General features: G+C 45.1%; 1 protein-coding gene across 1 annotated transcript in view; it reads left to right on the top strand.

Moving 5' to 3' along the window:
• LOC137412026 (neuron navigator 2) overlaps positions 1-27,192 on the top strand; it is a gene marked incomplete in the record, with an annotated part of 519,476 nt that overhangs the window by 444,454 nt on the left and 47,830 nt on the right. Inside the window, 3 exon segments of the mRNA XM_078769766.1 lie at positions 3,342-3,425; positions 3,949-4,060; positions 6,633-6,784. Coding sequence (XP_078625892.1) covers positions 3,342-3,425; positions 3,949-4,060; positions 6,633-6,784 — 348 coding nt within the window.

Raw genomic sequence — 27,192 nt, 5'->3', positions numbered from 1 at the left:
CAATCGGGGGAGAAGGGCCTTGGTAAGAGAGGCGACCAAAAACCCGATGGTCACTGGTTGAGCTCCAGAGATCCTGTGTGGGAATGGGAGAAACTTCCAGAAGGACAACCATCACTGCAACACTCCACCGATCTGGGCTTTATGGCAGAGTGGCCAGACGGAAGCCTCTCCTAAGTAAAAGACACATGAAAGCCCACTTGGAGTTTGCAAAAAAGCACCTAAAGGACTCTCAGACTGTGAGAAACAAGATTATGTGGTCTGATGAAACTAAGATTGAACTGTTTGGCTTCCGTTTGGCCATTCTGCCATAAAGCCCAGATCGGTGGAGTGTTCCCACCTGTTTTTGGATACTCGAGGCTCGCGGAAGAGCTCGTACATTGAATGGATGGATGAGGACATAACAGACAAAACAGGACGCAAATCACGCATGCATGGGGTGGATAAGATGGACACAAAAGGAAACTCTGAGGAGGGAAAATTGGAAGTAGGAGCGATTTGGGTGCAGTTAACGAGGGTAGAAGAGATCATAGTCTTGGATTGCGGATGAACTGAGATGGTGATGAACAGTCATCTTGAAGACCAGAGGATGTGGAAGCTGATTATACAGGTGGGAAAAAGAGGAACACATGAGTGGATGTGAGCAGTGATCCTGGATGAAGGTAGTTTCACCAGAAGGGGTTGATGGTAAAAGGTGTGAGCCCTGCAGAAACCTGGGGAAGACAAATCGGAGCAGAAGGTGCAAGACCAAAAAGGAGGAGGTAGAAGACAGAGAGACCACCGACGTGTCTGTGATGGCAAAGTGATAGACCCATAGACTCCGCTTCACTGCAGGAGATTACTATGATCTTGAAGGCCTTGGTTTCCACGTCGTTAAGCTGAGCAAGATGTGAGGCAGAGGAGCCAGCCCAGAGGGGAAAGCAATACTCCATCAAGTTGCAGATGAAAGCCTTGTAGGTAGATAGGAGTTCAGGTGTGCCAAGGAAGGACTTTGTACAATGGATACCCAGTCGGTGGCTGGCTTTGGAGGCCAACTTTGAAATGTGGGTTACTCAAGAAAGATTATGGGTGCCAAAGCTCAGTTAATGCCAGGAAAAAAAAGGCAATTGTAACTTTGAGAAAACAAGGCCTTGAAACAGTTGCAATGCTGGAGCTGTTGAGCTGTGCTCTAATATCCGGTGCTGTAAGACATCTGTTGCGCAGACTGGTGATTCAGATTAATTGTCCTGCAATTCTGTTGTGATTCTTGGTTGACCAGAACGTTTTCTATCTGCATTTCAACCATTTTCGTTATGTCGTTTAATGGCACAAGCAACTGCATTTACTGACACTTGTAATTTTTTGCAATTTGTCTCAAGGATTGGCCTTCTTTTCTCAAAGTTACAATTTCTTGTCTTTTTTCTGGCATTAGCTGAGCTTTGGCACCCATGTTCATGCAATCTGAAACAAAAAAAACATTCGATTGTATGGCTGGCCTATCTGTAAACATTTTTTTTCAACGCCTGGCAATAATAAGCAATGCACGTGATGAAGAAACGAAGCACAAACATTCATTCTACACAGAGCAGAGTATTTGTAAACAGTTGTTGCTCCTGAGATGAAACATTAATAACATTAACTTCGTGTTTCAGTTTGGATTTAGTGTTTTGATTTAGTCAGTTTAGGATTTCGACCACGAAATCCACTGACTAAATCACTAAGCCACGGATTTCGACCTATTTCCAAAAATTGCATTAAACCTACGTTTCGCACAAGAAAGATGCATTGAAGCACAATATATTAGCAGTAGATAAGCATATATATCTTTGGTAAGAGTTTTGTTCACATTTTACGTTCATTTTGCACATTAAACAGTAAAATAACAAAAAATGTTGGGTGTACCTAAACTTTTGACCGATAGTGTATATTTTTTAACAAATGGTCACTTTTATTTAGCCATATGGTTGTAAATAAAGGAGATAGCGAGACGTTTCGATCAATCGGGTCAATTCGCACCCTCGACTGTTGAATACTATTTCTCCATAAGATTGGCAAAAAAATACTTGAGAAGATGGTTAATAATTTTTTTTGGACAAAGGAAACAAACCTATTTCTTTGTAACGCACATTTCTGGTTATAATAACGATTTAATGTAGTTTGAAACTGAACCATTAACAGTGGTACCGGTAAATGTTGTTTTGTTTCCGGCAAGGAAAGCAAAATCACTCGCTGGGTTTAAATGTAACGATGAGGAAGTGAGGATGAACCGATGAGGGGTTTCACTGTACTGGTTAAAAATTTTTTACAGCAGAAGCTCGGGCCCCTCAGCGGACCCCGGGCCCGAGGCAGCGACCCTGTCTGACGCGCCCTCTCAACACCCCTTGACATAGGTAGTGAGACATCACAATGACAACAGTGGTTTATTTTTTAATGATTATTTTCTGGAGACTGCTTATTAAATTTTGATGGAATGGTTCTACGTCTCAATAAATCCGTGTTAATTCCGGTGCATGAGAAGTCATATGGGATACGGAATGATCAAAGGGAATGCTTTAATTTGCGGGACACGATTTGAGCATATTGTCTGGAAGGTTGGATGGTGTCATTGGGGTTTCTTATTTACTTTTTAACAAGCAGATTAACTCATTACATCTCGCTCTCATCACATGCCTTTCCATAATCTATGTGTATGCTCTTATCTGCATTTGCTCTTTCTGTCGTACAAAATGACCCAATCGTTTGGTTGGTGTGCCAGCCAATCAGTGTGAGGACAACGTATAGTTTATCATCTCATTGGCCGATCGTGGTACAGATTTTCACCTTTACATCTGAACAGAGCATCTATGCCATAAAGACTTGACAGCGTAATATTTGGCCATGAGGCCAATCGTCCTTAATCGAAGGGAATGGTCAACAATCTCAAACAAAAACTCTGTATCAACTCTAAGACTTATCTTTCCCTCTGAGATATGGTGAGCTGAACAGCAGTAAACTCTTTAAAACCAGATGCACATTTGCCTCCTAGAAATGGTAGTCGGTAAAAAGCAGGAGAACTACTGTATTTTAATATAAAATCCCCAGATGCAAGTGCTTTTTCAGGCCTAAGCATTTTGGATATTTTTTTGTGGCAGTTCACAATTGCCTTGTCTTGCACCTTTTGCATCTTGTTCTTGCATCAGATAATGATTTTTTATTTGCGTTTTTGCGTTTTCTTTCCTATTAGAGTCTCACTCGAGGAACAAATAAATCCAAATGCTTGTAATAATTGTGGTTGGTGTAAATGGTCATCTTTGATCTACTGGATAATTTTGAACTTCTTTTAGCCATAATGGTAGTTCTTGATTATCCCCATATGTTCCCAGCAGGCCCACCTAGTAGCTGCCTTTGAGCAAAGCCTGGCCAACATGACAAGTCGCTTACAGAGTCTCACAATGTCTGCAGAACAGAAGGTACAAGTATTACATCTATCTTGTGAGTCACTTAGGAGGAACCAAGTAATGCTCTAGAAAAGTTCATATAAAGGGGTACCCTACATCTGGCAAATAAAATAAATCTACTTCTTCGTGGAGCTGTATGAATCAAATTGGCGCCTCTTTATATGAACTTTTCGAGAGCATTACTTGGTTCCTCCTCAGAACACAAGGGTAGTCCAGCATGCACATAAGATTTTTTTGAATATCCCTTCTTCTGTATTGTTTGGCATTTTCCATAAGCTGCAGAATGTCCCTTCTTTTCTCGAGTTTGCCGCATGGCACATACCATATAAAACAGCCTTTTCTATGCCCCTGGCATTTTCCTCATGATGGTTGTTTGGGGTTATGCGGTCAGCTTTACATTTTGAACTTAATCCGATATTGGTCTGAATGTAGTCCAAAATATTGTATACCTTTATACCACGTGGCCAAAAGAATGTTGATACCATACGATTGGCCTTTTTGCCATTCTGATCTTTTGTATTTCTCTCGCTGAAAGGACTCTGAGCTGAATGAACTGAGGAAGACCATTGAGATGTTGAAGAGACAGAATGCTGCAGCTCAGGCTGCCATTAGTGGAGTCATCAACACTCCAGAGCCCTCCCGCAAAGGTCTGACTCACACACACAAAGAAATAAGAAATGAACTTTTTATATCACAGCATTTGTCAGCCACGCACAGCAGAAGATGGGGTTTTGCATGTGTGTGTGCGTGTGTGCGTGTGTGTGTGTGTGTGTGTGTGTGTGTGTGTGTGTGTGTGTGTGTGTGTGTGTGTGTGTGTGTGTGTGTGTGTGTGTGTGTGTGTGTGTCAGTCAGTCAGTCAACATTTAAACTTTTTTCATCAAATTTTCAACAAACCTTTATTATGACAATATGGAGAACACCAATAAAAAATAGCACTCGTGTCCGAAGGAATCAGTTCAGTTTGACATTGTAATATGAAATAGGCAAAGCCGAGAAAAGAACAAAACCCTTTAGTTTAGAATTACCCATTAGAACCATTTAGAATTACCCTTCAATATTTCTCTTTAGAATTACCCTTTAAAATTATCCTTTAAAACTACCCTTTAGAACCCTTTGGAATTCCCTTTTATAACGACCCTTTAGCTCTTACACCGGCCTCGACTTAGTATACAAAAAAAATGGAACACTTTAGAATTACCCTTTAGAACTATACAGTCCCTTTAGAACCCTTTGGAATTACCCTCTATAAACCATTCGAATTAGCCTTTGAAACCCTCTAGAATTACACTTTAGAACCCTTTAGAATTATACGCTGTAGGCTAGAAAGGTTCTTCTTCTTCATATTTTGATGGACGGACATAGCCAGATATTGAAGTGGCTCCGTCGCTTAAATACTGGATCAAAATGTGAAAGAGGAAAGTCATCACGACTATGGCCTTATTAGCTATGCCGCAGGGGGTCAAGTGCAAGATGGTCCATTTTTTTTTTATCGCTTCCATGTTGCTGTATTTATTTATTTACCATTCAGCTTCAGTGTGTGTGTCCAGGCAAAACATTTTCACAAATTGAGCTTTTATCATCAAATCTTCAACAAACCTTTATTGTGAGAATATGGAGAACACAAGTTAATAAAATATACAAATATTTTCAACTGTCATTTTCAAGTTTAGTTCGAGTAGAGTGGGGTTTTTTCCGTTCGTTTTATTTTTCGTGAGTTACTTTTTTCGTTCGTTAGTTTTAGTTTGAGTGTTTAATTAAATCCTCAATTTTCTGTATGCAACGTTTTTTCCTGTCAGGTCAGACATTGTTAGCTGGTGTTTGCCATCCACAACATCATATATAATTTGTTGTGCATTTCATGGAATGTTGTAGTTCAACATGCCATGTCGATTCCATTAGCTAAAGAGCTCAGCTGCTTGAGAGTTCTGGGGTCAGAGAAGTCTTTTTTGTCTGGAAGTTGTTGAACAACCCTTTATATGGAAACTGTCTGTATGCTGTCACTGGAAGCAGGCTGTCTTGTATTGAACAATGGTTGTACACAACCTCAATGAACTCGCTCTAGACAATATGTTGGCTCATGCATTCCCACCTTTACAGAACCTTCTACCATACATATGGACAAAAAAGCATCCTACTATAATTGGAAGAGTCTTAGAAAAGTGCTGGTCAATAGAGGGACTCAAAAGTATTCCATGAGACTAGAAAGTATCTGAAAATGCAAAGCCCGTCTGCATGTCCGTTTGTATTCAGACGTCTTCTTCTTCTTCTTCTTCTTCCGTAAGCTGGAAATAACGAAAATATATATATTTTAAATACAAAATGAAAATGGACGATTTTATGCAACCTTAACCATTGACCTTTTCATCTAAAAAACCAATCAACTCCTACGTTTTGATTAGTGAACCAATTCAGTGACCTGATCGGCACATTCTTTACATTTCAGGTCAATCGGGTGAAAATTGGTGATTTTATGCAACCTTGACCTTTGGCCTTTTGATTAAAAAAAAAAACAATCTGCTTTTAGCTTTTGATTGGTGAACCTATTCTGTGACCTAATATGCAAATTCTTTAAATTTGATGTGATTTTGACCTTTTGACCAAATTATTAATTTTCCTTCTCCATATTCTCATATTAAAGCTTTGCTGAAAATTTGATGACAAAACTCAAATGGTAAATTTTAATTTCAGGTCAATTGGATGAAAATTGATGATTTTAGGTGACTCTGACCTTTAACCTTTTAACAAAATTATTAATTTGTCTTCCCCACATTATCATTATAGAGCTTTGGTGAAAATTTGATGACAATAACTCAAATGGTAAAAAAAAAAGTTGCGTCTAGGACAGACAGACACACACACACACACACACACACACACACACACACACACACACACACACACACACACACACACACACACACACACAGAAGTGATTACAAAACCCCATCTCTTGCTGCACAAGGGGCGGGCTAAAAATGAATGAACAAAAATGAATAACAATGGGCTAAAAAATGAACAGTATTAGGTTTTGGATCCTCAAATATCATTTCAGACATTTTATCTTTCTCGGAATGAAATTTCAACTCTATACACTTAACATGAAATATCATTATCTTGCATGTGCATGCTTTTCTTCCAATGGCGTTGTATAAAGAATGACTAAAATTCAAACGATTTTCTTTTTGGATGTTGTGCCCATTTCCCTGGCCCATCATATAGGGAGTGCAAGCTCAAGCCAGTCCTCTGATGCTCGAATGCGACGCCAACATTCTTCAGACAGCGTTTCGAGCATTAACAGCGCCACGAGCCACTCCAGCATGGGTAGCTGCACTGAGACACCTGACGCGAGGAAGAAGAAAAAGAAGAATTGGGTATGGGGCGATTTGGCACCGTTTAAATGGACCCCGCTGTACCGCTAAAGTCACAAGTATCTCATTGTCAGGCCATGGGCATGGGCCAACCAATGTTGGTGTGATTTGAATCATTTTATTACCAAAGGCAGAGGGACCTCTTTGTAATGTGAATGAAATAGTGTGCGACTGAATCCTAATTGGGATTCTTGCACAGTCGACTTCACACCAAGAGTATGGCGGTGTGAATATTATCTTGTTTATATGACACATTCACACTACAGGTAAATGTCTTGCAATCTCCGAAGTGATCTCGTTGTTTAAGGTATTTATTTTCACTTTCAACCCTATTAAGACTGGTGCTTATTTCTCAATACAGGAAAATAAATTTAATAAGATGTCTTGGATCAACTTTGACAAGACAAAATTGACATATTAGTATGTCTGTATGTGTGTGTATTTATATATATACATATTTACATATATATATTTACATAATTATGTATTATGTACATAATACATACATATTACACATACATATGTACACATACATATGTGTACATACATATGTACATACATATGTATACATACATATATATGTATACATATGTATGTATACATACGTATGTATGTATATATATACATACGTATATACATACATATACAGTATATGTATACATACATACATACATACATACATACATACATACATACAGTCATACATACATACATATGTATGTATACATACGTATGTATATATATGTATACATACGTATATACATACATATATATGTATACATACATACATACATGTATGTATACATACATACATATGTATGTACATACATACACATACATATGTACATATTATGTACATAATATTACATAATTACATATTATGTATTTACATATACATATTCACATATATATATATATATATTTACATATGTATTTACATATACATATTTACATATATATATATTTACATATGTATTTACATATATATATATATATATATATATATATATATATATATATATATATATATACATATATATATATACATATATATATATATATATATATATATATATATGTATATATATATATATATATATATATATATATTATAATAATAATAATAATAATAATAATAATAATAATAATAATGCATTTATTTTATATAGCGCTTTTCAGGAAGCCCAAAGACGCTTTGACAGAGTGCAAAACATAATGCATAGCAAAACATAAAAACAATTGCAAAAAAAGAAGAATCAATAGGGAAATATTCAAAGCACAAAGGAGGGAGAAGGAGAGGAGATAGTCAGGGGTTAGATGCTGCGGGTTAAATGTTGAATGCAGTGTTGAACAGGTGGGTCTTGAGTGATGTTTTGAATGTGGTGAGTGAGGAGGAGTCTCTGATGGTGTGAGGTAGCGAGTTCCAGAGGGTGGGAGCAGCGATGGAGAAGGCCCTGTCCCCCCAGGATCTAAATTTGGTCCGGATGGGGGGGGTCAGGAGGTTGGTACCAGCAGAGCGGAGGTTGCGGGTGGGAGTGTGTCTGGAGAGGAGGTCAGCCAGGTAGGATGGGGCCAGGTTATGGAGGGCTTTGTAGGTCAAGAGGAGGATTTTGTACTGGATTCTCTGGGAGATGGGGAGCCAGTGAAGCTTGTAAATGACGGGGGTGATGTGGTCACGGGTCCGGGAATGGGTGAGTAGACGGGCAGCGGAGTTCTGAATGTATTGGAGTTTATTGGTGATTGTTGAGGGTGAACCATAAAGGAGGCTATTGCAGTAGTCCAGACGGGAAGTGATGAAGGCGTGGATGAGGGTTTCTGCAGCCACGGAGGAGAGGGATGGACGGAGACGGGCGATGTTTTTCAGGTGAAAGAAGGCTGTCTTTGTGATCTGTTTAGTGTATTTGTCGAAGGAGAGGGTTTGGTCAAAGATGATGCCAAGATTCCGGATGTGAGGGGAGGTGGATACTGGGAAACCGTCGATGTTGAGGGCAAAGTTATGGGTGGACTTGGTGAGCGTTTTTGGGCCAATGATGATTATTTCAGATTTATCACAGTTAAGTTTGAGGAAGTTGATTTGAAGCCAGGATTTTATTTCAGTGATGCAGTTTGTCAGGATAGAGTGGGTGGTGGTGGAGATGGACTTGGTGGAGATGAAAAGCTGGATGTCATCGGCGAAGCAGTGGAATTGGAGACCATGACGGCGGATTAAGTGACCGAGGGGGGACAGGTAAAGGATGAAGAGGAGGGGGCCAAGAACTGAACCTTGGGGGAGGGGAGCAGTGGGGGATTTGCAGTTATTGATGGAGATGAACTGACGTCTGTCAGAGAGGTATGATTTAATCCAAGAGAGGGCAGTGCCGGTAATGTTAAAGGTGGTTTCAAGTCGGGTGAGGAGGATGGTGTGATCGATGGTGTCAAAGGCGGCGCTGAGGTCGAGGAGGATGAGAATGTTGAGGTTGCCAGCGTCAGAGGAGAGGAGAAGGTCGTTGGTGATTTTGAGGAGAGCAGTTTCAGTACTGTGGTTGGAGCGGAATCCGGATTGGAATGTTTCATACAGGTTATTGGCAGAGAGGTGATGTTTGAGTTGAGTGGCTACAGCGCGTTCCAAAACATTTGACAGAAAGGGTAGGTTGGAGATGGGTCTGAAGTTATTTAGGGTGTCAGGGTTTAGTCCAGGTTTTTTCAGAATGGGGGTAACAGCAGCAATTTTGAGGGATGGTGGGACGATGCCTGTAGACAGGGAGGAGTTTATTGTTGCAATGATAAGTGGAGAGAGAGCAGGAAGGGAGGCCTTGACAAAGCTGGAGGGGATGGGGTCAAGAGTGCAGGTGGCAGTTTTCATTCCGATGAGGAGTTCAGAGAGGTCAGTAGGGGAGACTGGGGAGAATTGAGACAGGGGATGGCAGGATAAGGTGGGGCAGGTGGTTTGAGGGGGAGCGGGTGCGGCGGTGGTCAAGCTGTTGTAGATGTTTTCAATTTTGCGTTGGAAGAATGAAAGGAAGGAGATGCAGTTGTCTATTGTGAATGACTGGGTGGTGGTGTTCAGGGGGCTGAGGAGTTTGTTTATTGTAGAGAAGAGTGCTTTTGGGTTTCCGGAGCCAGAGTGGATAATTTGAGAGTAGTAGGCGGAGCGGGCGTGGGAGAGGGCATCTTTATAGTGTTGTATGTGGTCCTTGTAGGCCTGGGAGTGAACTGTGAGACCTGTTTTATTGCGGAGTCTTTCAAGTTGGCGAGCACGAGTTTTCATCAGGCGGAGTTCAGGGGTAAACCAGGGAGCAGAATGGGTGAAAGAAACTGTTTTGGTTTTTATAGGCGCAAGTTGGTCAAGGCAGGAGGAGAGAGTGTGGTTGTAGTAGTCAGTGAGGTCAGAAGGGGTGTGGAGGTCAACGAAGGGAGAAGTGGACATTTTTTCAGAGAGGGTCGATGAGAATGAGGTAGGTGAAAGAGCGTTTAGCTTACGGAAGTTGATAGTGCGATAATGCCTTGGTGCTGGGGTGGGGATGTTGATGGTCAGAGTGATGGCTAGGTGGTCAGAGAGAGTGAGGTCGGAGCCAGAGAGATGGTGCAAAATTAGTCCAGTAGAGCAGACAAGGTCCAAAATGTGACCACGGTTATGGGTAGGAAAGTTGACATGTTGAGTGAGGTTAAAGCAGGTGAGTAAATCAGTGAAGTCAGTGGTTAGCATGGAGTCAGTGGAGTCCATGTGGATATTGAAATCACCAAGGAGGAGGATTGAGGGGGAGAGGGAACATAGCTGGGTCAGAAAGTAGGAGAAGTCAGACAGGAATGATGGGGGTGGTTTGGGAGGGCGGTAGACAACAGCCATGACTGACTGTGTGTGACCAGAGAGTTTAAAAGCCAGGTGTTCAAATGATGGAGCAGATGAGATGGAGATGAGGTTGGTCTTGATGTCTTGTCGGTGAATAACGGCAATTCCACCACCTCGGCCCTCCGAGCGTGGTTTATTGATGTAAGAATATCCATTGGGTGTGGTGAGGTTGAGCGTGTAGTAGTCCAGTGGTTGTTGCCAGGTCTCAGTGAGACAGAGAAAGTCCAGTTTATTTTCCAGAATGTAGTCGTTCAGGATGAGGCATTTGTTGTTGAGGGACCGGGTATTGAACAGGGTGAGCTTGATGTTGTTTTGTACGGCGGGTATGAATCCAGGTGATTTGGCCAGGGTTCGCAGACAGGAGGTGCGATTTTGTGCGTTGTTGTGACCAGGTGTGTTGGGACGATGAGTGGGAGTGCGCTGAGCCGACCAGAGGATGGGGATGGAGTGACCTGATTGTAAATAAACAAACTTACGACCGGAGCCAAAAGCAAGGCACAGATTGAGTCTCACTCCAGCAATTGCTGCACACCCTGTTCGCAACAAGTGTCGCCTGCCACACTGACACATTGTCTCTGCCCTGCTCATAACAATTAGGGGGTTTGCAGTCAGGAATACCTGAATGTACCTGGGTCGACGCAGGAGTCCATTCGATTTGATTGCAGAGATGCATGATGGGGTGGAGCGGGTTTTAAGCAGGAGAAGCCTTGCGGCGGAGTACCGCAGAGCCATGCCAGCAGGAGCGAAGGGACGAGCACGAGGCCAAGGGTGAGGAGGCGAAAAGTTATATATATATATATATATATATATATATATATATATATATATATATATATATATATATATACACATACACACACACACACACATATGTATATATATATATATATACACACACACACACACACACACACACACACACACACACACACACATATATACATACATACATACACACACACACACACACAAGTTGAACCCCCGAACTTGACTAGGAAGCAAGGCACAGATTGAGTCTCACTCCAGCAATTGCTGCACACCCTGTTCGCAACAAGTGTCGCCTGCCACACTGACACATTGTCTCTGCCCTGCTCATAACAATTAGGGGGTTTGCAGTCAGGAATATTAAATTTAACTAAACTAACCCATAATATACCCATAAACCCATAATGAGGGCGAAATCTAGATCGACATCTCTGCCTTTGTCTATTTGTGACCATAGAGCTTTAATCTCAGTCTGCAAAGACTTGAGTACCACACGGATGCCTCCTCGTTTGGAGGTGATGGGTTGGTATAATTTATGCACATGATGTCAGCATCATGTCATAGGGTTAGTGTGCTTCTTTGGTTAAATATATATATCTATATCTTCTATATCTTCTTCTTCTTCTTCTTATACCTTATACGGCAATACCCCGTTTTACGCCATTTTGACCTACGTCAAATCCGACTAGACGCCACTCTTCTACAGTAAATTTCATACGCGTACGCTATAATTTCATACGCTATACGTACGCGTAGCTGCTGGTTCTCATTCAAAACAAAGGCGACGCCATATGCATTTTGTCCTGTGCTGTGGTCGCGTGCTTGCTTTGCCTTTCGCTGTTATTTTTGTGATTATTCCTTTACTGTGTAAAACAACCAACGCAACGTGGCAACGGCGAAACATGACGACGATGCCGGCTCGGACGACCGTCCGTGGCAGACGTCACGTCACGTCACGTCACCGTGCAGAGTGTGCAATGTCCGCGACGAGGTCAGGCCCCATGGCCCATGGCCCATGTGAAACGAACGACCGTGTGCCTCGTCGGGCACCTCGCCGGCATCCGGCGTCGACGAACCGATCGACGTGTGCATGTGCACATGTGCATGGATTTGCAAATGCCTGCCTGTACGTCGTCGTTTCTGCGTATATCGCATTGTCCAAAAAAAAAGAAGCACGCAACTTCGGCCGCTCGAGGAAAGACGGGGCACGCCTACGACTAGGAGGCGAGCATCGATCCACGGGGCGGCCGGGTTCACGGAACCCTGAGCTCGTTCGTTCATCACAGACGACACGACACGACCACCGGTGAAACTGCTCGAACACGTTGGGTAAAGCACGCCGTGGTGAAGCGGGCCACGGAGCCACTCGGCACACAAGCCAGCTCACGGTCGACACGTCCGTGCCGGTCACCCCGTTCGAGGAGAAGACCCGACCGATAGAAAACAACGGAGGGACTCCCGACGGGGAGCGGCAAAGATTCAGTGCGAAGCCGCAGCCTCCTCCAGTTATTTACTCTAGTTTTACAGCGTTTGTCTTCATTTTAAGGCATTTTAAAGACATTACGCCCGGTTTACGTCAAAAACCGAGTTACGTCACGGCTTATGGAACCAATTAATGACGTAGGCTGGGGTATTGCTATAATATTATAAGCTATAATATAGCGAAGCTATATTATAATATAGCTATTATAGCTAAGCTATAATATTATATTATTTATTATTTATTATTATTTATTATATTATTTTATATTTTATCTCTCTTCTCTTCTCTTCTCTCTTCTCTTCTCTCTTCTCTCTTCTCTCTTCTCTGCTCTTCTCTCTTCTCTCTTCTCTTCTCTCCATCTCTCTATATTATAAAAGAAAGTTTTTGTTTGTTTGTCTGCACGTGCTAATCCCCTGAACGGTGAAATATAGGAGGAAACCTCCAATACAAAAAATGTCGGGACGGGCACTGGTAAGGTTATAGGCTAGGTGGCGAGGCCGGTTGAGGCCGCTTCGGCCGGGCTGGGCCCATTTCGCAATTAAAAGCTGAGCTGAATTATAGTAGTCAATCTTCTGCGGCCACGAGTAAAAGCTGAATTATGTTAATTCAAAAAGAACCAAAAATGTCGGGACAGGCCCCGGGAAGGTTATCGGCTGGGTGGCGAGGCGGGTCGAGGCCCACCTCGGCCGAGCTGGGCTCATTTCACAATTATCTCTTCTCTTCTCTCTTCTATCTTCTCTCTTCTCTCTGTATTATATAAGAAAGTTTTTGTTTGTTTGTCTGCGCAAGCTAATCTCCTGAACGGTGAAAGATAGGAGGAAACCTCTAATACAAAAAATGTCGGGACGGGCCCCGGGAAGGTTTTAGGCTCGGTGGCGAGGCCGGTCGAGGCCCACCTCGGGTGAGCTGGGCCCATTTCACAATTATCTCTTCTCTTCTCTTCTCTTCTCTTCTCTTCTCTTCTCTTCTCTTCTCTTTACCTCTCTTCTCTTCTCTTCTCTCTTCTCTCTATATTATAAAATAAAGTTTTTGTTTGTTTGTCTGCGCAAGCTAATCTCCTGAACGGTGAATGATAGGAGGAAACCTCCAATACAAAAAATGTCGGGACGGGCCCCAGGAAGGTTATAGGCTCGGTGGCGAGGCCGGTCGAGGCCCACCTCGGGTGAGCTAGGCCCATTTCACAATTATCTCTTCTCTTCTCTTCTCTTCTCTTTACCTCTCTTCTCTTCTCTTCTCTCTTCTCTCTATATTATAAAAGAAAGTTTTTGTTTGTTTGTCTGCTCAAGCTAATCTCCTGAACAGTAAAAGATAGGAGGAAACCTCCAATACAAAAAATGTCGGGACGGGCCCCAGGAAGGTGTTAGGCTAGGTGGCGAGGGCGGTCGAGGCCCACCTCGGCCGAGCTGGGCCCATTTCACAATTATCTCTTCTCTTCTCTTCTCTACTCTTCTCTTCTCTTTTCTTGTCTTGTCTTGTCTTCTCTTCTCTTTACCTCTCTTCTCTTTACCTCTCTTCCCTTCTCTTCTCTCTTCTCTCGATATTAAAAAAGAAAGTTTTTGTTTGTTTGTCTGCGCAAGCTAATCTTCTGAACGGTGAAAGATATGAGGAAACCTGCAATACAAAAAATGTCGGGACGGGCCCCGGGAAGGTTTTAGGCTAGGTGGCGAGGGCGGTCGAAGCCCACCTCGGCCGAGCTGGGCCCATTTCACAATTATCTCCTCTTCTCTTCTCTTCTCTTGTCTTGTCTTGTCTTGTCTTCTCTTTACTTCTCTTCTCTTCTCTTCTCTCTTCTCTCGATATTATAAAAGAAAGTTTTTGTTTGTTTGTCTGCGCAAGCTAATCTCCTGAACGGTGAAAGATAGGAGGAAACCTCCAATACAAAAAATGTCGGGACGGGCCCCGGGAAGGTTTTAGGCTAGGTTGTGAGGCCGGTTGAGGCCGCTTCGGCCGAGCTGGGCCCATTTCACAATTAAAAGCTGAGCTGAATTATCGTAGTCATTCTTCTACGGCCGTGAGTAAAAGCTGAATTATAGTAGTAAATTCATTCAAAAAGAACCAAAAATGTCGGGACGGGCCCCGGGAAGGTTATAGGCTAAGTGGCGAGGCCGGTCGAGGCCGCATCGGCCTGGCTGGGCCCATTTCACAATTAAAAGCTGAGCTGAATTATAGTAGTCAATCTTCTACGGCCACGAGTAAATGCTGAATTATAGTAGTAAATTCATTCAAAAATAACCCGGGCAATGCCGGGTGCTTTCAGCTAGTATATATATATATAAAAGAAAGTTTTTTGTTTGTTTGTTTGTTTGTTTGTCTGCACGTGCTAATCTCCTGAATGGTGAAAGATAGGAGGAAACCTCTGAAACAAAAAATGTCGGGACGGGCCCCGGGAAGGTTATAGGCTAGGTGGTGAGGCGGTTGAGGCCGCCTCGGCCGGGCTGGGCCCATTTCACAATTAAAAGCTGAGCTGAATTATAGTAGTAGTAGTAATAGTAATAGTAATAGTAGTAGTAGTAGTATTGCCATGAAGACAGTTTACTCCCCCGGGTAGTTTTGCACTATAAACCGACTCCCAATCCCCTCCCCCCACTCCACCCTCCGTGTGTTTGCTTCCATATACCGGGTACAGTGGTACACCTTTTCACCCATCGGGCTCACTCACACTTTGCATGTAGAGTGTCCACTCCCCCATCAGAGTTTTGCACCTTGCCCCACCTCTTTCCCCACACCCATTCTACATTTTCACATCATTCAGCCTTAAATAACCCTGCATTTATTTCCAAAATATACCGAACAACAATGCGTGCAGTGGAATACTAAATGCACAAATGCTGACACCGGAAAGAAGTTCAGACAGAGCAGCGAAGGAGCATGACTAATATAGGTTGCAGCACCTCATCTGCTGCACAAATAAAGTGGGCGCGATTGCAGGAGACACTGACAATCGACTTGCATGTACACATGAGCAGATGACAAGGGTGTGGACTGCAGAAATAGCAGAAGCTATCTCTGCCAGGAGAGATGATAATCACCAGCAGATGACAAGGGCATGGACTGCAGAAACGGAAGAGGCTATCTCTGCCAGGAGAGATGATAATCACCAGCGGATGACAAGGGCACAGGCTGCAGTGTGTGTGTGTGTGTGTGTGTGTGTGTGTGTGTGTGTGTGTGTGTGTGTGTGTGTGTGTGTGTGTGTGTGTGTGGTGTGTGTGTGTGTGGTGTGTGTGTGTGTGGTGTGTGTGTGTGTGTGTGTGTGTGTGTGTGTGTGTGTTCGTTCGTTCGTTCGTGTGTTCTGATTCACCGGCCACACCTTCTGACCCACAAGACTCTAAATTGGCATCAAGTGTCTCCATTCATCCAGGATGGTTTTCCACTTTGACCTTCCCCTACCACACCACCCCACAACCCCACCCCTTCCCATCCTCACCCACAAACAGGTTTGTGTGTGTTCGTGTGTGTGTGTGTGTTCTGATTCACCGGCCACACCTTCTGACCCACAAGGCTCTAAATTGGCATCAAGTGTCTCCATTCATCCAGGATGGTTTTCCACTTTGACCTTCCCCCACCACAACACCGCACAACCCCACCCCTTCCCATCCTCACCCGCAAACAGGTTTACCGAGCCGACCAGGTATCTCCCCTCTCCACTTTCTACCCCACGTCCCCTCTCCCTCCCCTCGCCAACCCCCTCCATATTTTCCTCGATCTCACCCACTCTCCCACAACCCCTCTACCCCCCCCCCCCCCCCCCCCTCACATACACAAATTTCCCCTGTGTAGTATGGGTACTTCAGCTAGTATCGACAGATATATATTGTGAGAAACAACCTTGTTCTCACCAAATTAGTGCCCCGCCCACCACGTCACGTGACCTCCTTTCAGCCTCACGCGATTGGGTGGCGATTCGGCACGCGATTGGTGGACGGTTAGAGAGCCGGCCGCCATCTTGTGCGACGGACGTGGCTCGAAGGCGTCGAGTGGAAAATAGCAAAAAGGGGATTTTTTAAGCCTCACGACAGCCGAGTTGTGCTGATCGTTTATAGTTCTGTATTTTAAGAGTGAGTAACTCCGGAAAAGAACGAGTGATTCCCGGATATCGTAGATTGGAACTGTGAGTCATATTGCCTGTGTCGTGTTTGGAGCTTCTGGTGCCGACAGTTCCTGCAGGCTTTGTGCTGTGTATTCCACTCTGTTACCATCCATTGTTTTTGAGATCGAGCCAATAAATCATCGTGCCTACCCCTAGAGGCCGGTTAAAACACAGTTGTGTTTATTGAGTTCTCTTTGTCCACCCCGTGGACTACTTGAAGCCCGGACATTAACGTCAGTAATCCGTGCTGGAAGCCTTTAACAGCCGGGATAGCGACAAATGGGTTGCTCGTCCAAGGATTATTCAAGTAAGAAACATTCGAACTGAGACGGGAATTCTGCAGTGGACGACATCTTCCTGCATCTGCTCATCGTTTCCTCACCAGCAGACGCCATCTTGGAGGAACTTTCTCACCAGCAGACGCCATCTTGGAGGAACCTTCTCACCAGCAGACGCCATCTTGGAGGAACCTTCTCACCAGCAGACGCCATCTTGGAGGAACCTTCTCACCAGCAGACGCCATCTTGGAGGAACCTTCTCACCAGCAGACGCCATCTTGGAGGAACCTTCTCACCAGCAGACGCCATCTTGGAGGAACCTTCTCACCAGCAGACGCCATCTTGGAGGAACTTTCTCACCATAGGACGCTATCTTGTGTGGTACTTCACTACCGGATAAGTGAATAGTTTCCGGATCCCTCCAAACAAACCGACAAAAAACAAAAAAAAAAAAAACAAAAAAAAAACGTGAGTTATTTGTACGTTGCATTTTTCTCATTGGCAATTTGATGTGCGTTGGTGATATTGTGTAGTTCGTGTCGTATTTCCCCAACAGAGCGTTGTGTTTGAATTACGTGTACCACCCCAATATTGTTTGCCTCCCCTGGGTGAATTGCCGTCCCATGTGGTGAAAGATATTGCTGAAATATTTCGATCCAGCCTCCTTTTAGACTCAGTGTTTTGTGCCTTGTCTTATGATAACTCGTAGCCAAGCTATGTCGACCAGAGAAGTGAGAGTTCAACCTGATCATGTTGACAGTCACGTGGGTGGCGATGTGAGCGACGCAATCAGCCTTGACCCGGTCACTAAACCCGATATGTTAGGAAGCGATCCCATCATGACTAAATGCATGCGTTCGACCTTCTGGACCGGGCTGACTCCGGTTCAACAACTCGACATGTATAACAGGGAGAATGACAGGGCAGAGGCAGAGCGTATTAAGCGAGAAGACCGAGAGCATGCGGCAGCAGAGAGAGAGCATGCGGCAGCAGAGAGAGAGCATGCGGCAGCGGAAGCTGAACGCGTCAGAGAGCATGAGTTGCGAATGTTGACTGAACGACTGCGGGCAGAGGTGTCTGCTGCAAGCGTCCCGGAAACTGTTCATGTTCGTTTGCCGGACTGGACGGGAGACACGAAGCCAGAAGCGTATCTGGAGATGGCGGAGAAGTTGTTGGCTTCCGGTGGCATTGATGAGAGCTTGTGGGTCGGCCATCTTGTTAGCCATCTATCTGAGAAGGCGAGGGAGGTATATGCGAGGATGGCAACCGAGGACGCAAACAAATACTGGAAATTGAAGGCCGAGATTTTGAACGCCTATGCGGTGTCCGCGTGTATTTATAGGCGTAATTTTTTCAGTTGGACTCGTCAGTCCAGTCAAACCTATGAGGAACATTCGCGGGTCTTGTTGGAACAGCTGCAGAGATGGTTCAAGGGGAGCAAGGTTGAGTTACCTCAAGCGGTTGTGGAACTCCTGGTGCGTTACCGTATCGATCAACAGCTTCCGCCTGACTTAGCGTTGTTTCTTGTCGACAAAGACACTGTTTCCTTGTCAGACTGCGTCAACCTTATTGATAAACATGTTTTGGCGTGCAAAATGTTGCAAGTCACGCAGTCGCGTCGTAAGACGGAGGATTCTGCGATCAAGACCGCCCCCCGTCTGCCCGGCGGCTGGATCAAGGGGAAGGGTTCTCCGATGCCCTCCACTGGTGGCGGTCGCGAGCTGCAGGCCAGGGCACGGCCCTGGTGCGATTTCTGCAAACGCGTGGGGCACGGTGGAGACCGCTGCTTCTCTAACCCAGCTAGTCCGGCCTACAGAGGCAACCCTGCTGTTAAATCGGAGGGAGGTCAGTGGAGGTCATCAACTGGGCCCTCGCACACGACGGTGGCATCGGTGACAGAGGTCACTGCCACCGAGGCTAATTCCATTCATCCTCTGTATCAGGATTATTCAGGGACAGCCTTAGTGGGTGGCTCTGATTCGGTGCTGAAGTTTGAGGCCCAATACCTTCGGGATACTGGGGCGACACTGTGTGTTCTCCGGGCGGGGGTAGTTCCGGCCTCTCAGATGCGTTATACCGGCGAGTCTATCATCCTTCGGGGCATTAACCAGGTTCCTGGCCGGTATCCCCTTGCCCTCCTCGAGGTCCGGAGTGACATTTTTACGGGTCCAATGACCTGTGCGGTGGTACCCTACTACCCGGTACCCGGGGTCTCCTTGCTGATTGGCAATGATGCCATGGCCAGGGAGGAGTCATTGACTCTGACCTGTGGGGTGGTCACTAGATCCCAGAGTAAACAGGCGGAGAGAGTGGCGGAGTCAGACATATCTTCACTCTGGCCCGAGGAGCCTAGCGCCTCGACTCCAGTTCCCGACGGTGACGTTGCGTCAGTTGAAGTCCACCCGAGCCTCCCGTCAAGCCAACCTCAGGTGCCGTGCTCCTCAGGGACCGCTCCCGCCTGTAACACGGGGACCCCAGCTACGTGTTCGCCGGTCGGCGAATCCGGGGAGGAGGATCAGTCCTCCGAGGCGGTTAGCGACCTCAGTTCTGGGCCGGAAGTCACTCCCGCATTGTCTGCGGTAACCAGTTTAGTGGAGGATCAGCACTTCGATCCCACCCTTGCCATCCTCTGGGAAATGGGAGACGACTCCGAGCTGGGCCCACAGGCGGAGAGGGGATACCGGTTTTGGTGTTCCTTTATTCCTCCCGAAAGAGACTTGCTCCTCGGTCCGTTGTCCCTCCTGTAAACGCTTCCCCCAACTTGAGTTGGCCCCCTTGTCTCTCTATTGTGCTTTGTGTGAAGTGTAACTCTTGTGGGGTAGATATTAATGTGGTGTATTGTGTTTAATATTGTGTTGTGGATAAACCTTGTTCATTGTATAAGCCTGTTAACGATTACCGTCATCATATTGCCATGTGATTTGCACCTACTACAAATACTGGTTTCAAAACGCCGTCTATCCGACGGGTTTTTTACTTAGGTGGGAGGACTGTGAGAAACAACCTTGTTCTCACCAAATTAGTGCCCCGCCCACCACGTCACGTGACCTCCTTTCAGCCTCACGCGATTGGGTGGCGATTCGGCACGCGATTGGTGGACGGTTAGAGAGCCGGCCGCCATCTTGTGCGACGGACGTGGCTCGAAGGCGTCGAGTGGAAAATAGCAAAAAGGGGATTTTTTAAGCCTCACGACAGCCGAGTTGTGCTGATCGTTTATAGTTCTGTATTTTAAGAGTGAGTAACTCCGGAAGAGAACGAGTGATTCCCGGATATCGTAGATTGGAACTGTGAGTCATATTGCCTGTGTCGTGTTTGGAGCTTCTGGTGCCGACAGTTCCTGCAGGCTTTGTGCTGTGTATTCCACTCTGTTACCATCCATTGTTTTTGAGATCGAGCCAATAAATCATCGTGCCTACCCCTAGAGGCCGGTTAAAACACAGTTGTGTTTATTGAGTTCTCTTTGTCCACCCCGTGGACTACTTGAAGCCCGGACATTAACGTCAGTATTCCGTGCTGGAAGCCTTTAACAGCCGGGATAGCGACAATATATATATATATATATATATATATATATATATATATATATATGTATGTATGTATATATATATATATATATATATATATATATATATATATATATATATATATATATATATATATATATATATATATATATATATATATGTATATATATATATATTTATATATCAAGGCTCAACATTAATGGGTGCTCAGGGCACATCTATCTATAATTCCATTAATCTCTGTGTGTATGTGTGTATGTGTGTTTGTATGTTTGTCTGTGACCGCTGTTTCTCGACAACCACGGGTCCGATATACTTGAAACTTGCCAGGTATATTGCTGGGGACCTGAGGATGTGCCTTTTCAAGGTTTGAAATTAATCGGACAAGTAGTTACCGAGCTATGGCGATTTAGCCGTTCGCCGTTCGCTTTGGCGTTGCGAATGGACCAAACCATTTCATGTAAATAGAGGGGGGGGTTCTGTGGTCGTTGCGAATGGACCAAACCATTTCATGTAAATAGAGGGGGGGGATTGTCACTGTACTCGCAAGCCGTTCGCCGTTCGCTTTGGCGTTGCGAATGGACCAAAACATTTCATGGACCAAATCATTTCATGTAAATAGAGGGGGGGGATATAATTTTAGATATATATATAGTACGGGCATGCCCTAGTGATTTTAATGTCGGGAAACCAATCTTTACAACTGCTTGGGTTTTGCATAATGAACATCAATTTTGACTCGAAATTTCCCAGATAATTTTCACTAATAAGTGTTCTGGGAGTGGCTCAGTCTAGTCTCCGAGCTCTGTTCAGTAATGTGAGCACAATCATAGGCTCATATAGTTCTCTCATTTTAGTCTTTTGCAGTTTGCTGGTCAAGTTTATTTTTTCAGAATATGCAAATGATCTTTTGGAGGTATTCCATGCACTACAGGAGTGAAAATGAGGCATACTAGAAGAAGGCACCTCCAAATATTTAGTGGGCAATTGGTCCGCAGTAAATTATTAAACTTGATTCAATACTGATTGTGGAAGTGGAAGAAAACTTTTCTGAAAATCAACTGACATGAAGGTGTTAAAAATATAATTATATGAATGAATACACATGACACCTCCCCCCCCCCCCCCCCCCCACCCCCTCCTCCCTCCGTAAGTGTAAAGTTTATCCAATTTGGGCCAGGTTAGATCGATTAAGATAAATCGGAGGAATGAGGCAAAAATCATTTTCCCTGAACGAGTTGGCCTCTATACAAGGGGAAAGGTGACCCTCTGGAGTGTGGCTCGGACCGAGCGATAAAGTTATTGGAGCATGGAATGAAGGTATTGGAAAGGGTGTTGGAGAGGAGGATAAGGAAGAAAGTGAAGATCGACGAAATGCAGTTTGGATTTATGCCAGGAAGAGGAACGACAGACGCGTTTTCATTGTGAGGCAGTTGCAGGAGAAGTACATGGAGAAGAGGAAGAAGTTGTTTCTTGGGTTTTTTGATCTGGAGAAAGCATTCGATCGGGTTCCACGCAAAGTATTGACATGGGCATTGAGGAAGTTAGGAGTGGAGGAATGGTTGATCAGAGTAGTGATGGCAATGTACAAAAGAGCGCGCACAGCTGTAAGGACGAAGGACGGGAACAGTGGTGAGTTTGAGGTGAAGGTGGGAGTGCATCAGGGGTCGGTACTAAGTCCACTACTATTTGTAGCTGTGATGGAGGTGCTGGCTCAGAACGTAAAGGAGGGTTTACCGTGGGAGTTGTTGTATGCAGATGATCTGGTGTTGATTGCGGAAAGTATGGATGGACTGAAGGAAAAGATGAACACGTGGAAGGAATGTATGGAGACAAAAGGTCTGAAGGTGAATATCGGAAAGACGAAGGTGATGGCAAGTGGTAAAGCATGTGGTGAGGTGGAAAGAACTGGGAAGTGGCCCTGTGCTGTGTGTAGGAAGGGTGTCGGAGTGAACTCCATTCAGTGCACAATGTGCGCTGAGTGGGTTCATCAAAAATGTAGTGGTCTGAGAGGGTCATTAACCAGTGTGGCAGCTACATTCAAATGTAAGGTGTGCACAGAGGGAGCTGCAGATGGAGGAAATGTTGAGTTGGATCTTGGAGACGGCGTGAAGCTGGAAGGTGTGAAAACATTTTGCTACCTCGGAGACATGCTGAATGGAGAAGGTGTATCAGACTCGGCAACGGTTGCTCAAGTGAGATGTGCATGGAAGAAGTTTTGGGAATTGAGTGGCATGCTGATGATGAGGGGAGTGTCGTTGAAGCTGAAGGGAAAGGTGTATGCTGCATGTGTGAGAAGTGTTATGATTTATGGGAGCGAGACATGGGTAATGAACGTAGAGCAGCAACGAAGGTTGGAAAGGGTGGAAATGCGAATGGTTCGACGGATGTGCGGAGTATCGTTGAGAGAGAGGAAGACAAATGATGAATTGCGAAAGATGATGGGAATAGAGCCTGTGATTGATGCTGTGAAGAGGAACAGGTTTAGATGGTTTGGTCATGTGTTGAGGAAGGATGAAATGGTTGAGAAGAGTGATGGAAATGAATGTAGAAGGAAGTAGAAGACGGGGAAGACCGAGAAAGACTTGGCTAAAGATGGTGGAAGAAGAAATGTGGGCAAGGGGGTTAACAAGGAGAGATGCAGAAAATAGGGCAAAATGGAGAAGATTGTCATGGGGACCGCAAGGCTAACCCCCGCTCTAGCAGGGAAAATGGCCTTAAAATGCATGTTGTTGTTGTTGTTTTGAGTTGGCCTAGTTGTTGAAGCTTCCTACCTTGAGGCTTGGTTCTCTCCGGGCATCCAAAGTGAAGTTATTTTTCCATTCGTGTGTTTGTCAAATTTCAACTCGTTATTTTATCGTCTATGCGTTATTGTTTGTTTATAGTTAGTTTTGGTTTGAATTTCCTGTAACTTGTAATTAATTAATCGTGTTCTGTTTGCTCCGCGTGTGCGGCCTTGTACCCTGAGGTTACACCCGTCGGTGGTTGTTAACTTAAGTTCCCTACTTCGTGTTTTGCTTGGTTCTTAGATTTTTCCCTTCTCCCCCGAACATCTACTCTTTGTCTAACGTTTTAAATCCCCCCCCCCACCCCCCCAAAAAAACAAAAAACAAAAAAACATTTATTTCCTTTTCTCCACGTATGCTGTTTCGGGTGCTTCTGTTCACATGCGCTGTCTCGCCCACCCCCATTATCTCCTTGCCTTACACCTTTTGCCCTGTTCACATGACTCGTGGTTGTCCCTCTTGGCCCTCTCCCCGTTGGTACTTTGTGAATACAAGATTGTTCTTCACGGTTCTGTTTAAATATTATTTAAATATGTTGAAACTTTCCCCTGCAGTGTTTTATTCAGTGGTATATTACAACACGCTGTTTTTCTTCCTATTTAAATGGCTTTTTTCAATTTCCTCTCCAACTCATTCCACTTCAATGCAATTGAATTGAAGCAATGCAATGAAGCAATAACACAACTCATTCCACATTGCATTCTTCCAATGCAAACTGCTCTCTCTCATGCACAGATTTATCCCATCTCGTCTTCAGTTGTCTTACCCTTCCTCCCGTCCATGGTACACTGAATCTTGTGGTGAGGCAGTTGCCCTGAAACAACTTGTCTTTGCCTCTTTGAAGGCTAATCCAACTGAAGGCAATCTCAGTTCCTTCCAACAAGCTCGGAACAAGTGTGTGTCTACCCTCAGGAGTGCCAGGAAGCACTATCTCTCCACACTCAAGAATGAACTCTCAAACCTGTCTCCTTCCTCCAAATCCTGGGGCGTCTGGTCAAATCCGTTTCTGGTGTTTGTTCCCCCTCCATCCCATCCCTTACCTCAAATGGCTACACAGTTGACACCGCACGTGCCGAATGCCTCAACTCTGTGTTTGCCTCAAAATATTGTGTCCTAAACCCATCTCTCTTTGTTCCCACCTTACCCAGTCGAACCCAACTGCTGCAGGACTCTGTGTCCTTCTCTCCTGACAAGGTGGAGAAGTTTTTGTCAAACCTCAACTGATTCTGCAACTGGGCCAGACGGCATCAGCCCACGAGTCCTAAAATCCTGCTCTCGCGCTCTATCTCACACTCTCTCTGTTCTTTTCACCCTCTGTTTTGCTCAAGGTCATCTGCCAGCATCTTGGAAATCAGCAAACATTCCCGCTTCACACAAAAAAGGTGCGAAAACAGATCCTTGCAACTACAGACCAATCAGCCTGCTCCCAATTATCAGCAAAGTCATGGAATCCATCATTGCTTCGGATATCTAATCCTTCCTCTTCTCCAATGGCTTGATCTCCGATCATCAATTTGGATTCAGACCAGATCATTCTACTCTGGACATGCTGCTTCTGCTGTCTCAACAATGGATGGAGGTCCTCAATGCCAAACAGGAAATCAGAGCTGTCTCCTTTGACATATCACGTGCCTTCGATACGGTCTGGCACACAGCTCTGCTCACCAAACTCTCTTCCTATGGTATCCATGGAAATCTCCACGCATGGCTTGCGGACTTCTTCTCTGGTCGCAGTCAACGTGTGGCCCTGAATGGATTTCTCTCATCTCCCCTTACTGTTCAGGCTGGAGTTCTCCAAGGCAGTGTTCTGGGCCCTGTGCTTTTTCTGGTCTTTATCAATGATCTCTCTGACTCTCTGGAAAATCCTCTCTATCTCTTTGCTGATGTCACCACTCTCTGCCGCTCCATTCCTCTTCCCTCAGATCGGCAGTCTGCAGCCTCCTCACTCTCTGAAGACCTGGAAAAAATCACAGACTGGTCAAACAAGTGGAACATGCCTTTCAATCCTGACAAATCTCACACTCTTACTATGTCTCTCCGAAAAGACTGACTGGACAACCGTCCCATCTACTTTCTCAACAATCCTCTCCAAGAAGTTCTGTCACTCAAGCTTTTCGGTCTCACTATCTGCCATGATATTTACTGGGAAAACCACATTTCCAAGCAGGCCTCCAAAGCCAGTCGCTGACTGGGCATCCTCCGTCGTGCAAAGTCCTTTCTTGGCACACCTGAGCTCCACACCACATATAAGGCTTTCATCTGCAGCTCAATGGAATACTGTTCTCCCCTATGGGCCGGTGCTCCTGCCTCACACCTAGCTCGGCTTCACGCTGTTGAAACTAAAGCTTTCAGAATCATTGGAATCTCCCACGATGAAGCTATCTCCGAGGGCCTTTCACTCACTCACCGCAGGCAGGTAGGTGGTCTTTCTGTCTTCTACCGACTCCTCTCCAGCCTTGCTCCCCCAGCTCTATCTGTGCTCTGTCCCCCAAATTTTCCTACAGGTCGCACAAGATCTTCCAGCAACCTTCTTATGGTTAAACTGCCGAAATCTCGGCTCTCTGCTCACCTTCACTCTTTTATTCCTCTTTTCTCCCGCCTCTGGAACAAACTCCCACACTCCCTTCAATGCCACTCCTCCCTCCAGGTCTTTAAAACAGCTGTTCACCACCATCTCTTATCTTCCCCCATCCATAACCTTGATCTTTTCTGCCCCCGCTAATTCACCCCAGATCCACTTTTTTTGAAATTCCAACTTCTTTCCTGGAAGTCCTTGCAGTGTCCGTATTTTTTATACCTCTCCCACCCACCCCTTCCCATGCCCCCCCCCCCCCAAAGCCCGCTCCCTCCCACAGATCTCTCGATGTCCCTGCTCTCAAATGTTGTGTTTGTGTCCTTCCCCCTCTCTCCCCATCTTGTCTACCGCTCCCCTTATTATATTGTTGCGAATATGGAATTTGGCCTCCATATCCGCTTGTAAATATTCCCCTATTTTCTCCAATACTCCCAACTTTCCCCAATCCCCCATTCCCTAGTCCCATTGCATGTAAATAACAATCAGTAGAGCCGACCTTCCCCTTATTCCCCCATTAAATGTCGTGCCAGGTCCACCGCACCACACGTAGACAACTTTCGGACATCTTCCTAGCTATTCTTATTCTATGTCAGTTAAGGCCTCGTCTCCATTAATTATGACTCTTCGTTGCACCAGAATGTGATTATATGGCATCAGTAGTGAGTTTAGGACCTTTCCCATACCTCCTCCCATCTTCTTCCCCAAACAACAACAATAACAACAACTACAACAACAATTACAACTACAACTACGACTACAACAACAGAGGGGCGGGGAGTGTGCGTCCTCACACCGGCTCGGTTACCCGCCATGACCATGCGCTCCACGGCGTTACCCCGAAGGGGCTGGCTGTCAGCTCCTCGTCAGGGGCGGAGCCAGTAACCCCCCCCACGCACCCAATGAGAAGCAACGTGCCGATTCCATCTGGGGCGGAGCTAACGAGCCGAGGGCGTGTCACTCCCCGCCGGATATACGCGGCCCCGCGCCGGATGTGACGTGAGATGCGCCTCAGCTTGGAGAGAGAAGCCACCGCCACCCCCAGCGCGACGATACCTCCCCGCATCTTTGGACCGGACCGTACTGT

This window comes from Myxine glutinosa, chromosome 1 (genome assembly GCF_964187855.1).
Source record: "Myxine glutinosa chromosome 1, kmMyxGlut1.1, whole genome shotgun sequence".
NCBI classification, from domain to species: Eukaryota; Metazoa; Chordata; class Myxini; order Myxiniformes; family Myxinidae; genus Myxine; species Myxine glutinosa.
Note: the sequence above shows the minus strand (reverse complement) of the source record. Positions and strands in the feature narration are given on the sequence as shown.